The 14,193-nt window shown below is 42.0% G+C and overlaps 1 protein-coding gene across 1 annotated transcript; it reads left to right on the plus strand.

Annotated features, from left to right (window-relative positions):
• The first annotated feature begins 4,365 nt into the window (after window positions 1–4,365).
• On the plus strand, window positions 4,366–13,695 carry LOC145394395 (gamma-glutamyl hydrolase-like). Its single transcript, XM_080268268.1, has 8 exons — window positions 4,366–4,379; window positions 5,781–5,938; window positions 8,247–8,370; window positions 10,572–10,622; window positions 11,099–11,334; window positions 12,309–12,415; window positions 12,761–12,986; window positions 13,568–13,695. The coding sequence occupies exons 2-8, from the start codon at window positions 5,803–5,805 to the stop codon at window positions 13,693–13,695; spliced, it is 1,008 nt and encodes a 335-aa protein (XP_080124394.1). The 5' UTR covers window positions 4,366–4,379; window positions 5,781–5,802.
• The last annotated feature ends 498 nt before the right edge of the window (window positions 13,696–14,193 follow it).

Raw genomic sequence — 14,193 nt, forward strand, 5'->3', positions numbered from 1 at the left:
CTTGATCCTGTAAGCGTAAACCCCGCTCCATACCCCCAACCCCTCCATTACCCCTCTCCATCCCAATCAACCCCACCATACTCTTCCATACCTCACTTTACTCCACCCAACCCACCCAACCTCACCATTACCCCTCCCAACCCCACCTTAACCCCATCCCACCCCACCCGACCCCACCTTAACCCCACCCAACCCACCCAACCCCACCATTACCCCACCCAACCCCACTCAACCCCACCATTACCCCACTCCACCCCCCCAGTCCCCCACTCTCCACCACTACCCTACTACACCCCATATACTCTCTCCATTCTCTACACACACACACACACACACACACACACACACACACACACACACACACACGTCTTCAAGTCTCTAGGCATCAACTTTACGTAGGAGAAGATTTTTTTCTGCGTAACTAAGAAGGCTCGAACTTACGCTCAATTTTAAGACGTTCAGGCTCCTAGGACTCGCTCTCTTCTGCTAGGACTCGCTCTCTTTTGCTAGGACTCGCTCTCATCTGCTACGATTCTCTCTCTCTCTCTCTCTCTCTCTCTCTCTCTCTCTCTCTCTCTCTCTCTCCCTCCCTCCCTCTCTCTCTCTCTCTCTCTCTCTCTCTCCCTCCCTCCCTCTCTCTCTCTCTCTTTCTCTCTCTCTCTCTCTCTCTCTCTCTCTCTCTCTCTCTCTCTCTCTCTCTCTCTCTCGAGCACACGAATTACTGAGCTCTCGTCCGTTTCGAAGCACTTTCCGAAACACGAAACACGAAACACGGTATAAACAGTGGCTCAGAGGTGCTTCAGTGCTTCACGTATACACCCCCTGTCATGAACTATAGCCTGTATTAAGTTCATCACGAAAATGCGTCAAGTACCCAGTTTTGGATTCTGTTTACTGAGCCTTTATACGTGGTTTGAAGAAAGACATAGGCACACCGGACGTAGGAATGCTGCTGCTGGCGATTCGAACCCGTTTCAACTCTTCCTTTACTATTTCAAAGCTTCGAATGTCAACCTACCTCTTTACTACTTAATAATGGGTCTTCTGCTACACGAAAATCTTTACTTAGCTCCTTTAGTGGTAGATTTAGGTGGAGATGATGAGTAGAAACCATGCCTACTCTTCCCAAAATCTCTCAGACCCCTCCACTACCCTCCACCTTCCCTCCAACCCTCCCTCGCTGTCTCCCCTCCCTCCCTACCCCATCCCGTCCCTCCCTCCTCTTCCTGGCTCACCAACAACTCGCCTTCCCTCCCTCCTCCCTCTCCTTCCCCCTCGCTCCATGCTCTCCCATTCCACCCCCGCCACATACACACACCTGCGCGCTCTTGAAGTTTGTATGTGTGTGTGTGTAAGGTTCATGTGTATCTGTGTGTGTATCTGTGCTTGTCTCAGTGTGTGCACGAGGGAGGGGAGAGGATCCAGCCAGCCATTATTTTTTATTTTATTTTATTATTATTATTATTACTACTTTGGTAACGCTAACCCCTTGAATACGATGATGTGTATTTACTACGAAAATTTTGAATAGTATACGAGATAAAATAGAACAGAAAATAAAGAAAACGGGCAAGAATAACAATCAAAGAAAACTTGAATTTAAACGTAACCTAAATTAAAATGAGATATTTACTTTGGAAACGTCTACCCCTTTCCACATTTCCCTATCGTTTACCCATATCAGAAGGGATTTTTTTTGAACCCCCTTAGGCTCCAGTGACTCCCTCTAAGCTGAATAAAATCGTCTGGCATTAGGTCGAAGAGAATACTAACATTTAAGCTGCTTTTTTTATCATCAGAGGGGGGGACGCGAGCATTGACTTCCTCAGACTCCTACAGTTCACTTTTATCTGCTTCAAATCGTCTTAAAGTGGAAATGATAAACTTCAAAAATTAAAAGAAAGATTCGTTCAGATATACCCTTTTCACCACTCTATTGTCATTCATTCTCTCCACATGACCAAACCATCTCAATATACTCTCTTCAGTTCTGGTGTCCACAGACTTCTTCATTCCGCATCTTTCACGAATCACATTATTTCGTATCCTATCCACTCCCTGTACTCCACATACATTCCTCAGCAGTCCCATCTCCACTACTCTCTTGACATTTCAGTTTCATGCCACACCATAGTCTCTCATCCATATGTTAAAGTTGGCACTAACACTCCTTCATGTAAACCTCGTGTAGCTGCAGCACTCAAGCCTCTGTTTCTTATCAAGGTCTTCACTGAACCAGCTACTTTCTCCCTCCTTGTGTCACTCTACTTTCCATTTCTTTTGCACATTTTCCTCTTTTCTATCACTATACCCAGGTATTTGAACTCTCACCAATTCCAGTGTCTCTCCATTCACTGTAACATGGCACTGGGAGTCACCTTCTCTCTCAGTAACTATCACTTGACTCATTTTTGGATTTGCTCTCCGGGCACGACGCTCACAGACATCAGCAAAACTCTGCACTAGCCTACCAAGTTCTTGTCTGGTATTTGCAAGTTGCACTGCATCATCAGCATACAACAAACTTGAGATATTTCATCCATCACCATGCATCACCAACGCCATCCCTCTCTCCATTGCTCGTGTTTTTACCTCTCATCACCCCATCCATATATATACATTGAACAACCATGGGGACATAATGCAACCTTGTCGCACGCCCACACTGATCATGAACCAATCACTTAGATGTCTAGTAACCCTCACACATGCTTCACCACCATCATAAAAACTCTTGACGGCACCTAGCAGCTTTCCATCTACACCGTACATGCGCAAAACCTTCCACAATCCTTCTCAGTCTACTTTGTCGTATGCTTTTTCCAGATCCATGAATGCCATAAACACCTTATAGTCCTTCTCACAAGCCTTCTACACTGTCTCACTGCAAATACTTGATCCGCACATCCTCCGCCACTCCTAAAGCCACCCTGTTCATCACTCACTAGGACTTCTGATATCTCTCTTACTTTCTCTATAATAATTCTTCCATATACCTTCCCTACCACACTCATTGGACTTATGCCACGATAATTCTAGCACTCACTTCGCTCATCTTTATTTTAGTGCAGGGGTAGAATCACAGCCTTTTTTCACTCTGCTGGAGAGATATATAGATAGATAAACAAATAGATAGATAGATAGATAGATATAGTTATAATTTGGAAGTAACAACGAGAAGAAATAGAGTTGTGGAAGCACACACACACACACACACACACACACACACACACACACACACACACGATGTTGGTGGGAGAATTTACGACCGACTTAACCCTTTCAGCCCGAGTATTTTTTATTTATTTATTATCGCTATCACCTGAGAGAGAGAGAGAGAGAGAGAGAGAGAGAGAGAGAGAGAGAGAGAGAGAGAGACCACAAAAGCACCCAAAATTGTAGTGAAAACCTAAGTAGCATCTTTTCATTTATAATATTTGTTGATGTGGTTGCCGTGGTGATGATAGGAAGTTTTGTGTGTGTGTGTGTGTGTGTGTGAGTTCCCATGTGTCGTTCCACGGTGAGCCTGTATGTACGTGTGTGTGTGTGTGTGTGTGTGTGTGTGAGTAGTGGCAGCTCCAACCCTCTCCCCATCCACTTCCGGTTCTCAGTGCTACCTCGCCACCATACTGCGATGGAGAGGATGATGATGAGGAGGAGGACAATGAGGAGGAGGAGGAGGAAGAGGAAGAGGTGGAGGAGAAGGAGGAGGAGGAGGAGGAGTAGGAGGACGAGAGGACAAAGAAGAAGAAGAAGAAGAAGAGGAAAAAGAAGAAGAACACGAAGAAGGAGAAGAGGAAGAAGGAAGAATGATCAGCATATGCCTTTTTTTTTTTTTCTGTTTGATAATTATTTGGCAAAGGAAATTTTTGAAAATAGGTTGAACGTGTTGGAAGTATATGGGGTTGAAAGCCAGGAAAGATATCATTATTATTATTATCAGCATTATTATTATCACTAGTGTTACTCTTACTACTACTACTACGACTACTACTACTGATACTATTATTATCATTATTATTATTATTATTATTATTATTATTATCATCATCGAGACACAGGCAGGTAAAATTGAGGCTATGGTATCAGAGGGAAGGCTGGGGTGTACAGGAAAACTGATTTAAAATAAAGTGTAGAGAATTACATGCAGATTTAAGTGGCATTTGGAGTTTTAAAATCGGACGAGAAAAATAAATGTTCTGGTGGTTTAAAAGAGAGGGAGACGAACGCGCGGTTAGGTAAGAGTCGGGTACGTGTGTGTGTGTGTGTGTGTGTGTGTGTATTGTAATAGCATCCACACGCTGATTATAACCAGCCCGGACCTCAGGCGTGTCAGTGTGCTGCAGGCCTTCAGAGCGGGAGTACGTCAGTCCCTTGAGGTAATATACAGTATATTTTGTCTTTTTAGTTATTTTTTTGTAGTTATGTTCTTCCCATAGGTGTTTTCATATGGATTTTTCTGCTCAATTTAGTAGTGCTATTGATTTTTTTCACGTCATTCAGTACCACGATATTAATGCTGAGTTGGGGAAGTGTGTGTGTGTGTGTGTGTGTGTGTGTGTGTGTGTGTGTGTGTTTTATATATTGCTGTAGAGGGGCACTGAAGCCTGGAGAGGAAGGGGGTTTCACTCTAATTACATCAGGTAATTTCTCACAGGTGTTTAGGGAAGATTTTTGCTGCATAAGGCACTGCACTATCGATCCAGTGAGTTGCTGAAGCTTGGAGGGGGAGAAGGGGGGGGGTCTGGATGTCCTTCTTGAGTAGTAGTTTCATAATAGTCTTAGTTTTATAGTAGTTTTACCCCACCCAGCAAAGTTCGTCCGGGTATACGTAATCACCTGCGTCTGTCTGTGTACAAGTTATCTCCAAAAGTTGCTATCAGATTGGAGTCTAATCAGGTGGAAAGGTGGACAGGGGGTCAAGGAGGAGCTGATTAGATATTGAGGTAGATCTGAACCCAAATGTAGGAAGAAACGATTAATTTTGGTGGCGTTGGAGGAGGTGTGAGCCCCCACTAAGATCGTGAAACAGGGCTGGCCGGGACCGTAGAATTAACTGGCACTGTGAGACCGTGAAAGCAATGGTCTGGTTGGAAATAGGAATTATGGCAGCGTGTAATTAATTTTCCTGGCTTTGGAGGGGGTATGCTCTCTCTGTGTGCTTTTTGCTTTTACTAATGTCTCTCTAGTAAGTGTTTTGAGACAGACTATTGCCCTATTTCACACAGAATCTCTCTCCCGTCACACTGTCTTCCTTGTGCACACAGTAACAAGTTGGTTTTATCGCTGTCACGTGTCACGATAACTTTATGACTTCCGCTGACCCACACGTACCCAGTAGCTATGGTTCTCGGGGCGCCTTCACGTGGTGGCACTGATATAGCTGGGTCTGGTACTCTGCAGGGTTAAGAAGCTCCCTAACACTTCTTTCCCAGCGACTTATTTTTGGATATGCCTGGTTATTGATGCAAAGAATGGTGATAATTGGGAGGATTTTTGTAACACAGAAGAGGACAGTGAGTTGTAATGAAATGAAAATGAGTGATGATGATAATGAAGGCGATGATGATGGTGATGATGATGATGATGATGGTGATACTAGTGAAGGTGATGATGGTGATGATGAAGGTGAAGATAGTGATGATGATGATGGTGATAATAATGAATGTGATGATAGTTATGATGACGAAGGTGATGATGGTGATGGTAATAATGATGATGACAATAATGGTGGTGATGATGGTGATAATGATGATGATGATGATTTTTTTTTTTTTCAGTACAGACGGAGATCACGGTAAGATGTACGGTGTTGTGGTTACGGTGTTTGTGTGCGCAGCGTTCACCGTACCGGGCAGCGCACTTCCTTCGCAACAGTCTCAAGATGCGCAGGAGACTTCGCAAGATCCTCCGCAGCCCAACCTCTACCCCGTCATTGGTGAGAGAGAGAGAGAGAGAGAGAGAGAGAGAGAGAGAGAGAGAGAAATTTCAGCCAAACGCAGAATGACCTTGACTCCAGCCTAGTGTGTGTGTGTGTGTGTGTGTGTGTGTGTGTGTGTGTGTGTGAGAGAGAGAGAGAGAGAGAGAGAGAGAGAGAGAGTAAAAAAATCAAGCAAAGGATATCCCTCTATAAATACGGAAAAAAACACGTCATCCTCATCACCTCGTGTTTTTTTATTATAATTTTTCTTTTCTACCTCTAGATTATTATTATTTTTTGGACAGGTGAGAATATTGGAACGGGGGGGGGAGGGGTTAGACGGCCTTCATTAACCCCTTCCCTGCGAGGATGCTCTTTATTAACACACACACACACACACACACACACACACACACACACACACACCTTAATATTCAACAAAATAATGAATGAATGATGATGATGTTGATGATGATGATGATGATGATGATGATGATAATAATAATGAAGGTGATGATGATGGTGATGATGATGATGATGGTGATGATGATGATGGTGATGATAATAGTAATGAAGGTGATGATGATGGTGATGATGATGGTGATGATGATGATGGTGATGATAATAGTAATGAAAGTGATGATGATGATGATGGTGATGATGATGATGGTGATGATAATAGTAATGAAAGTGATGATGATGATGATGATGATGATAATGGTATGAAAGGGTTAAATAAAAACTTCATATATATACGTGAGTTTTTAAAAATATAATTGAAAAAAAGAATCTGAAGGTAGGAGAAGCAGACAGGTAACTTGAGGCGAAAAGGGGAAGGGTCTGCACAGGTGAGGGTTAATTAGCGGTTACCTGCTGAGATGAGTGATTTATGTGTATGTGTGTGTGTGTGTGTGTGTGTGTGTGTGTGTGTGTGTGTGAGAGAGAGAGAGAGAGAGAGAGAGAGAGAGAGGCTGACTCACTCTATGAAAAAGATGAAGAATAAGAGGCGTAAGAAGAAGAGTAGGAGGAGGAGGAGGAGGAGGCAGAAGAAGAAGAAATGAAGAATCAGAAGGAGGAGGAGGAGGAGGAGGAGGAGAAGGAGGTCGAAGAAGAAGAAAAGACGAAATGAGGAAGAAGGAGGAGGAGGAGGAGGAGGAAGCTTGCGTGCACCATAATCATTACACACACCTGTCATTTCCGACGTATAGAAAATGGGGAACTGACAGACTGCGAGGGGCGACTACACAATACAATATAGAGCCAGCTAAGTCACTTCCTCTGACCCTATTATAAAGCAGTGAAGGGTTTTATTTATTACCCTTTCGCTGGCCAGACGATTTTATTCTGCTAGGATTAGGATATAATTAGAGGGGTTAGATGTAGGCCTCATTAGGACTCATTAACACCTTCATTAGTTTTAAATTGAAGTGGAAGGTAGTAAGAGTGACAAAAAAAAAAAAAAAATCTCTAGGTGAAGGGGTGAATGAAGGCTTAAATTTAACCCCCCAGGTGCACAAAATCCCTCCCCACGCTGAAGGAAATCGTCTGTAAGGGTTTATATAGTCCGAGAAGGGTGACAATGAGGGGGAACTATGTAATCTGCTTTTGTGGTCAGCCCAGTCACTTCCTGTCAACTTCAGCAGCGCCGTGGGTAGACCTCTCTTACGTAATTAATAACCGGAAGTTACCTGTGCCATTACCGTACCTTTATCTATTCATCCACTGCGTACCTTCATCCATGTGGAGTACTGTAGAGTCAGAGAAAAAAGATGAATTGTTTTTTCGACAGTGAGAGGTGGAGAAAAAATTGTGCTAATAGCGAAATTTTAGAACTTCGTCAATATATAAGTCTGTCGTTCATTCTCCTACTTCCATTCCTCCTCCCACTTCTTTCCCCATTCCCACTCCCATTCCCACTCCCATTCCCACTCCCACTCCCTCTCCACTCCCCCGATGCTCTCCAGAAAATAAAACCAGTCGCTGCCTTACCAAAGACACTCTGTTTCAACTTTATTTTTATTACGTCTTTACTCATTCACCATCCCTCCTCCCCTCCTCCATCTCTCACACTTCTCTCATCCCTCTTCTTCCTCAGTCCACTTCCTCTTCCTCTTTCCCTCTCCTCAGTCTTCTTCCTCTTCCTCCATTCCTCTCCTCAGCCTACTTCCTCTTCCTCTTTTCGTCACCTGATCCTCTCTCTAAATGTCAATCTCTTTTTTTTTTACCTCTCTAACTCCCTCTTTTTTCCCTCTTTGCCTCCCTCTCTCCCACACATCTCCCTCCCCCCTCTCTCCCTCTCTCTAACTCTCTCTCTCTCTCCCTCTAGGAATCCTGGCACAAGAGTTGAGGAACAAGATGAACAACGCGACGGGGTACAAATACAACTCCTACGTCGCCGCCTCTTACGTCAAATACATGGAGAGCGGAGGAGCCAGAGTTGTCCCTATCATGTCGGTAGATGGTGGTAATGTTGGTAGTTTGAATGTGCAATGTTGGTAGTTTGAGTGTGTAATGGTGGTGGTTTCAGTGTGTAATGTTGGTTGAGTTTGTAATGTTGTTAGTTTGAGTGTGTAATGTTGTTAGTTTGAATGTGCAATGTTGGTAGTGTGAGTGTGTAATGTTGGTGGTTTGAGTGTGTAATGTTGGTAGTGTGAGTGTGTAATGTTGGTGGTTTGAGTGTGTAATGTTGGTAGTGTGAGTGTGCAATGTCGGTAGTGTGAGTGTGTAATGTTGGTGGTTTGAGTGTGTAATGTTGGTTGAGTTTGTAATGTTGTTAGTTTGAATGTGCAATGTTGGTAGTTTGAGTGTGTAATGTTGGTAGTGTGATTGTGGAATGTTAGTAGTTTGAGTGTGTATTGTTGGTAGTGTGAGTGTGTAATGTTGGTAGATGATGGCAATGTTGGTAGTTTGAGTGTGTAATGTTGGTAGTTTGGTGGTGGTAATGTTGGTAGATAATGACAATATTGGTAGTTTGCATGTGTAATGTTGGTAGATGTTGGTAATGTTGGTAGTTGCCAGTAATGTTGGTAGATATTAGCAACTCTCCCCTCAACACGTGACCGATCTGCACGTGCAGTTCCAGTGAAGTGCTGTATTCGCACCACCCTATTCACCCCTCAATGACCTACAGACAAACAATTACCTTCATTTCCCGTCCCCTACCTGTCCTCATTAACCCCGCAACTTACCTATTGTCCTCTCCATTGGTCTTTGTCGGTAGGGTACAATTATGGAAATTGTATTGGGGTGTATGCGAGTTTTTTTGGGGTTATTATGTCCACTCTTTGTTGTTCACGTGTAATAGTATGGATTTGTGTGGGGTTTAGGATGTGTGTGTGTGTGTGTGTGTATGTGTGTGTAGGGTGGGATTTAGGATATGTGTGTGTGTGTGTGTGTGTGTGTGTGTGTGTGTGTGTAGGGTGGGATTTAGGATATGTGTATGTGAGTGTGTGTGTGTAGGGTGGGATTTAGGATATGTGTGTGTGTTTGTGTGTGTGTGTGTGTAGGGTGGGATTTAGGATGAGTGTGTGTGTGTGTGTGTGTGTGTGTGTGTGTTTATAGAAGTTGTAATTGTAGTAGTATAGTAGTAGTAGCAACAGAAGTACGAGTAGAAGTAGTAGTAGTAGTAGTAGTAGGCCTCTTATCTCACTCCTGACCCTTTTTAACCTTATCAGTGACCCAGACAGTCCTTATCATTGCTCAGAGATAGGGCGTTCACAGTTATCAACTTTATCAGTGCACTATACTCCTTTCACCCTAACTTGGCCCAGAGTTTTGTCTTTTTGCAATTATATTAGACAAGACTGTGGCTCTACATCCTTACCATAGCACCTCTTCGTGACTAGCACCAAATACAGTGTCAATCTCTCTCCAGAACTCAGCACTGAAGATGGAGGGATGGCAGGATTTGGCCAAGTTAAAGTAAAAAGAGTATAGTCAAATTCGATGCTAAATACTGGGATCAAGTTGTAGGGTTACTATCTCAATCTCTAGCTCATTAACCTGTCATTAACCACCTTCCCCCTAATTAGTGTTAATGAGGTCACAGTAATTGACATCATTAAGACTGATTTAGGCTTCTTATTATTGTCATTTACGTTGCCGTGGTAATTTTGGGCTTGTATCGTTAACTACTACTACTACTACTACTACTACTACTATACTACTACTACTACTACTACTACTACTACTACTACCCCTCTCCTTATCTTATCAGTAATCCAAACACTCTACTGTACACCATAGCACAATAAGCACAATATTACAACCACTACAATACAGCTTAGAGTACTGTGTTACAATTGTGCTCAAATTTTAGTACACGCGAGACGCTCCCACACTTCCGGTAGAGCGAATTACCACTTCCTGTTCCCACTTCATTCGGTGAGGGGATGGCGCCTTCACGTGGTGGCACTGATATAATTAGGCGGTGGAGCTACCTGGTTATACAAACGTCCCTCAGTCATCATCATCATCATCATCAAAATTAATGATGATGATGGTGATGATGATGATGGTGATGATGATGATGATGATGATGATGATACTGATGATGATCGTGGTGATAGTTTAATAATAATTATAATAATAATAATAATAATAATAATAATAATGATATTAACCCACTAATAAGGTAATTTATTTTTCCCAGGATAAACCAGACAGAGGAATATTATCAAGGCCTAATGGATGTGGTTAATGGGTAAGTTTTTCCTTTTTTTTTTTGGAAATTTTTTAAAGATGGAAAAAAAAAAAAGAGGGAGAGAGAGAGATGGTTTTTGGTTTTGAGATGGAGAGAAAATTTTGAAGGTTTGAATAAATCTGTAGTTATTTTTATTTATTTATTTATATATTTATTTATTTTTGTATCCGGCACGGGGCACTCTCCTAAGCTGTATAATGCGTGATGATGATGATGATGATGATGATGATGATGATGATGATAATGATGACTTCCTCCCTTGTGTGATAATAATAATAATAATAATAATAATAATAATAATAATAATAATAATAACAATAATAATAATAATAATAATAATAATAATAATAATAATAACAATAATAATAATAATAATAATAATAATAATAATAATAATAATAATAATAATAATAATAATAGTAACAATAATAATAAAATCCAGCAACACCAATACCAATTAACCTTCCTTTCTTCAGCATCGTCTTTCCCGGAGGTGCGGCGTCGTTTAGGTCACCGGAAAGCGGCTACGGGAGGGCTGGCAGCATCCTCTATGACCTCATCCGGAAGTTGCATAGCGAGAGGGGCGAAGAGATTCCCCTTATCGCTGTCTGCCTGGGATTTGAGATGCTGATGTACCTGGATGCTGGGAAGGTGAACCCGCTCTCGAGGTGTAACGCTTCCAGTGTGGCCGATCCCCTATATCTAAGGCCAGGTGAGGTGGTGGATAGATAGATGGATAGATAGATACATGGGTGGATGGTTAGATAGATAGATAGATAGATAGAAGGGTGGATGGTTAGGTGAATAGAAAGATAGATGGATGGATGGATAGTGACCTCTCTCTCTCCAGGTGTAACGCTTCTGGTGTGGCTGACCCCCTCTCTAATTAAGGCCAGGTGAGATAGATAGATGGATAGATAGATAGGTAGATAGATAGGCGGGTGGACGGATAGATAGATAGATAGACAGATAGATAGATGCAGTAAATGGATCATAGGATGGTTAGTTGGTTATATGGTAATTGGATCGATTGACTGATGGATGGTTGAGAGAGAGAGAGAGAGAGAGAGAGAGAGAGAGAGAGAGAGAGAGAGAGAGAGAGAGAGAGAGAGAGAGAGAGAGGTATTTGTTTGTTGATTATCTGATGAGGATTGCAATATTTTTTTTCCTGTGCGACGTTGCAAATATGTGACTTGCAAGAAGATGTTTTCCATAAATGGTAAGGACGTGTTTTGCTTATTGCATTGTCACAGTGCAAGTTGCAAACAGTCTTCAAATCTGTGTGTGTGTGTGTGTGTGTGTGTGTGTGTGTGTGTGTGTGTGTGTGTGTGTGTGTGTGTGTGTGTGTGTGTGTGTGTGTGTGTAATGAGGAGGAGGAAGATGATGACGATGATGATGATGATGATGGTAGTAGTAATAATAATAATAATAATAGTAACAACAGTAATAAAAATAATAATAATAATAATAATAATAATAATAATAGTAATAATGAAAACAGTAAAAATAGTAATAATAATAATGAAAATGATAATAATGATGATAATGACGTTGATGATAATGATAAGAATGATGATAATAATAGCGATGATGATAAGATTACTACTATTACTTCTACTACTACTACTACTACTACTACAACGCCTCACCCTCAACCTCCACCTCACCACACCATCTCTCCTTCAGAATACAACGAGACCAGCTTACTAGGGGGCGCTCCACCTGACGTCCTCCAAACCCTGACCACCAGTAACAGCACGAGTAACTTCCACAAATACTGCGTTACTCCACAGGTATTTAGAAGAGGAGATGAGAATTCTGATTATATTTTTAATTTTCACCTGAATTACTTTTGGCTCTTGAACTGGACAATAGTTACACCTTAGTCTCTCTCTCTCTCTCTCTCTCTCTCTTTCTTAATTCTTTCTTCCTCCTTTACTTCCTTCTTTCCTTTATCGCAGAAATTCTTGGATCTTGGATTGGACACTTATTACGCCTTAGCCTCTCTCTTTAATTCTTCTTCCTTCTTTACTTCCTCCCTCACTTCCTCCCTCTTTTCCTCCCTCACTTCCTCCCTCACTTCCTCCTTCACTTCCTCCCTCACTTCCTTCTTCACTTCCATCTTTCCTTTATTGCAGAAATTCTTGGATCTTGGTCTGGAGAATAATTACACCTTAGTCTCGACCTCGTATGACCTCAACGGAACCGAATACGTCTCTACGGTGGAGCACAGGACGCTGCCGATCTACGGAACACAGTGGCATCCGGAGAAGAACATGTTTGAGTGGGCCTTTGAGTCGATTCCACACACGAGAGAGGCGGTGAGGGCGGCGCAGTACGTGGTGAACGAGTTTGTGGATAGAGGTGAGTTGGATAGATAGATAGATAGATGGATGGATAAATAGATGGGTGGGTGGGTTGTTAGATAGAGAGAGAGACACACACACACGTGAGATGCAGGTAGGCAGACAGGAAGATTGACAAGACAGATAGACAGACAGACAGGTAGATGGATAGATAGGTAGATAGATAGATAGGTAGTTGGATAAATAGGTAGGTACATAGATAGATAGATAGGTACGTAGATAGATAGATGGATGGATGGGTAAATGGGTGGGTGGGTAGGTAGTTAGACTGATAGAAAGGTAGGTTGAGAGAGAGATAGAGAGGGACAAGGAAAGACAGTGACATATATAGATAGGCAGACGGATAGATAGATAGATAGATAGGTAGATAGATGACGTAAAGGGATGATAGGATGGTTAGCTGGTTGGTTTATAAGTGGATGGATTGACTGATGGATGGATGGTTAGATGAGAGAGAGAGAGAGAGAGAGAGAGAGAGAGAGAGAGAGAGAGAGAGAGAGAGAGAGAGAGAGAGAGAGAGAGAGAGAGAAACCCAAACTCACCTGCCTTGACCTCACCTGACCAACCTTCTCCCCACAGCTCGCTACAACAGCCCTCGTTATGACTCTACTGCCGAAGAACACTACCCTCTAATCTACAACTACCAACCCACCTACGTACGGAAGCTGTATAAATCATCTTTCCAACAGGTGTATTTGTTTAACTGATAAGGAGGTGACAAGAAGGTGATAAGATGATATGGAGGAAATGATAAGGAGGAAATGATAAGGAGGAAATGATGGGGAGGAAATGATGGGGAGGAAATGATGGGGAGGAAATGATAAAGAGGAAATGATAAGGAGGAAATGATAAGGAAGAAATGATGAGGAGGAAATGATAAAGAGGAAATGATAAGGAGGAAATGATAAAGAAGAAATGATAAAGAGGAATTGATGAGGAGGAAATGATAAAGAGGAAATGATAAGGATAAGGAGGAAATGATAAAGAGGAAATGATAAAGAGGAAATGATAAGGAGGAAATGATGATGAGGAAATGATAAAGAGGAAATGATAAGGAGGAAATGATGATGAGGAAATGATAAAGAGGAAATGATAAAGAGGAAATGATAAGGAGAAAATGATAAGGAGGAAATGATAAGGAGGAAATGATAAAGAGGAAATGATAAGGAGGAAATGATAAGGAGGAAATGATAAAGAGGAAATGA

The sequence above is a fragment of the Coenobita brevimanus genome, chromosome 27 (assembly GCF_032717465.1).
Source record: "Coenobita brevimanus isolate Jiangsu-jjx chromosome 27, ASM3271746v2, whole genome shotgun sequence".
Taxonomy (NCBI): Eukaryota; Metazoa; Arthropoda; class Malacostraca; order Decapoda; family Coenobitidae; genus Coenobita; species Coenobita brevimanus.

What these genes read in the sequence shown, in the direction of transcription:
- LOC145394395 (XM_080268268.1), top strand. Translation starts at nt 5,803, where the DNA reads ATGTACGGTGTTGTGGTTACGGTGTTTGTGTGCGCAGCGTTCACCGTA. An exon ending in GCCAGAGTTGTCCCTATCAT is followed by an intron (nt 8,371 to 10,571) that starts GTCGGTAGATGG and finishes TATTTTTCCCAG; the next exon opens with GATAAACCAGACAGAGGAAT. An exon ending in CTAATGGATGTGGTTAATGG is followed by an intron (nt 10,623 to 11,098) that starts GTAAGTTTTTCC and finishes TCCTTTCTTCAG; the next exon opens with CATCGTCTTTCCCGGAGGTG.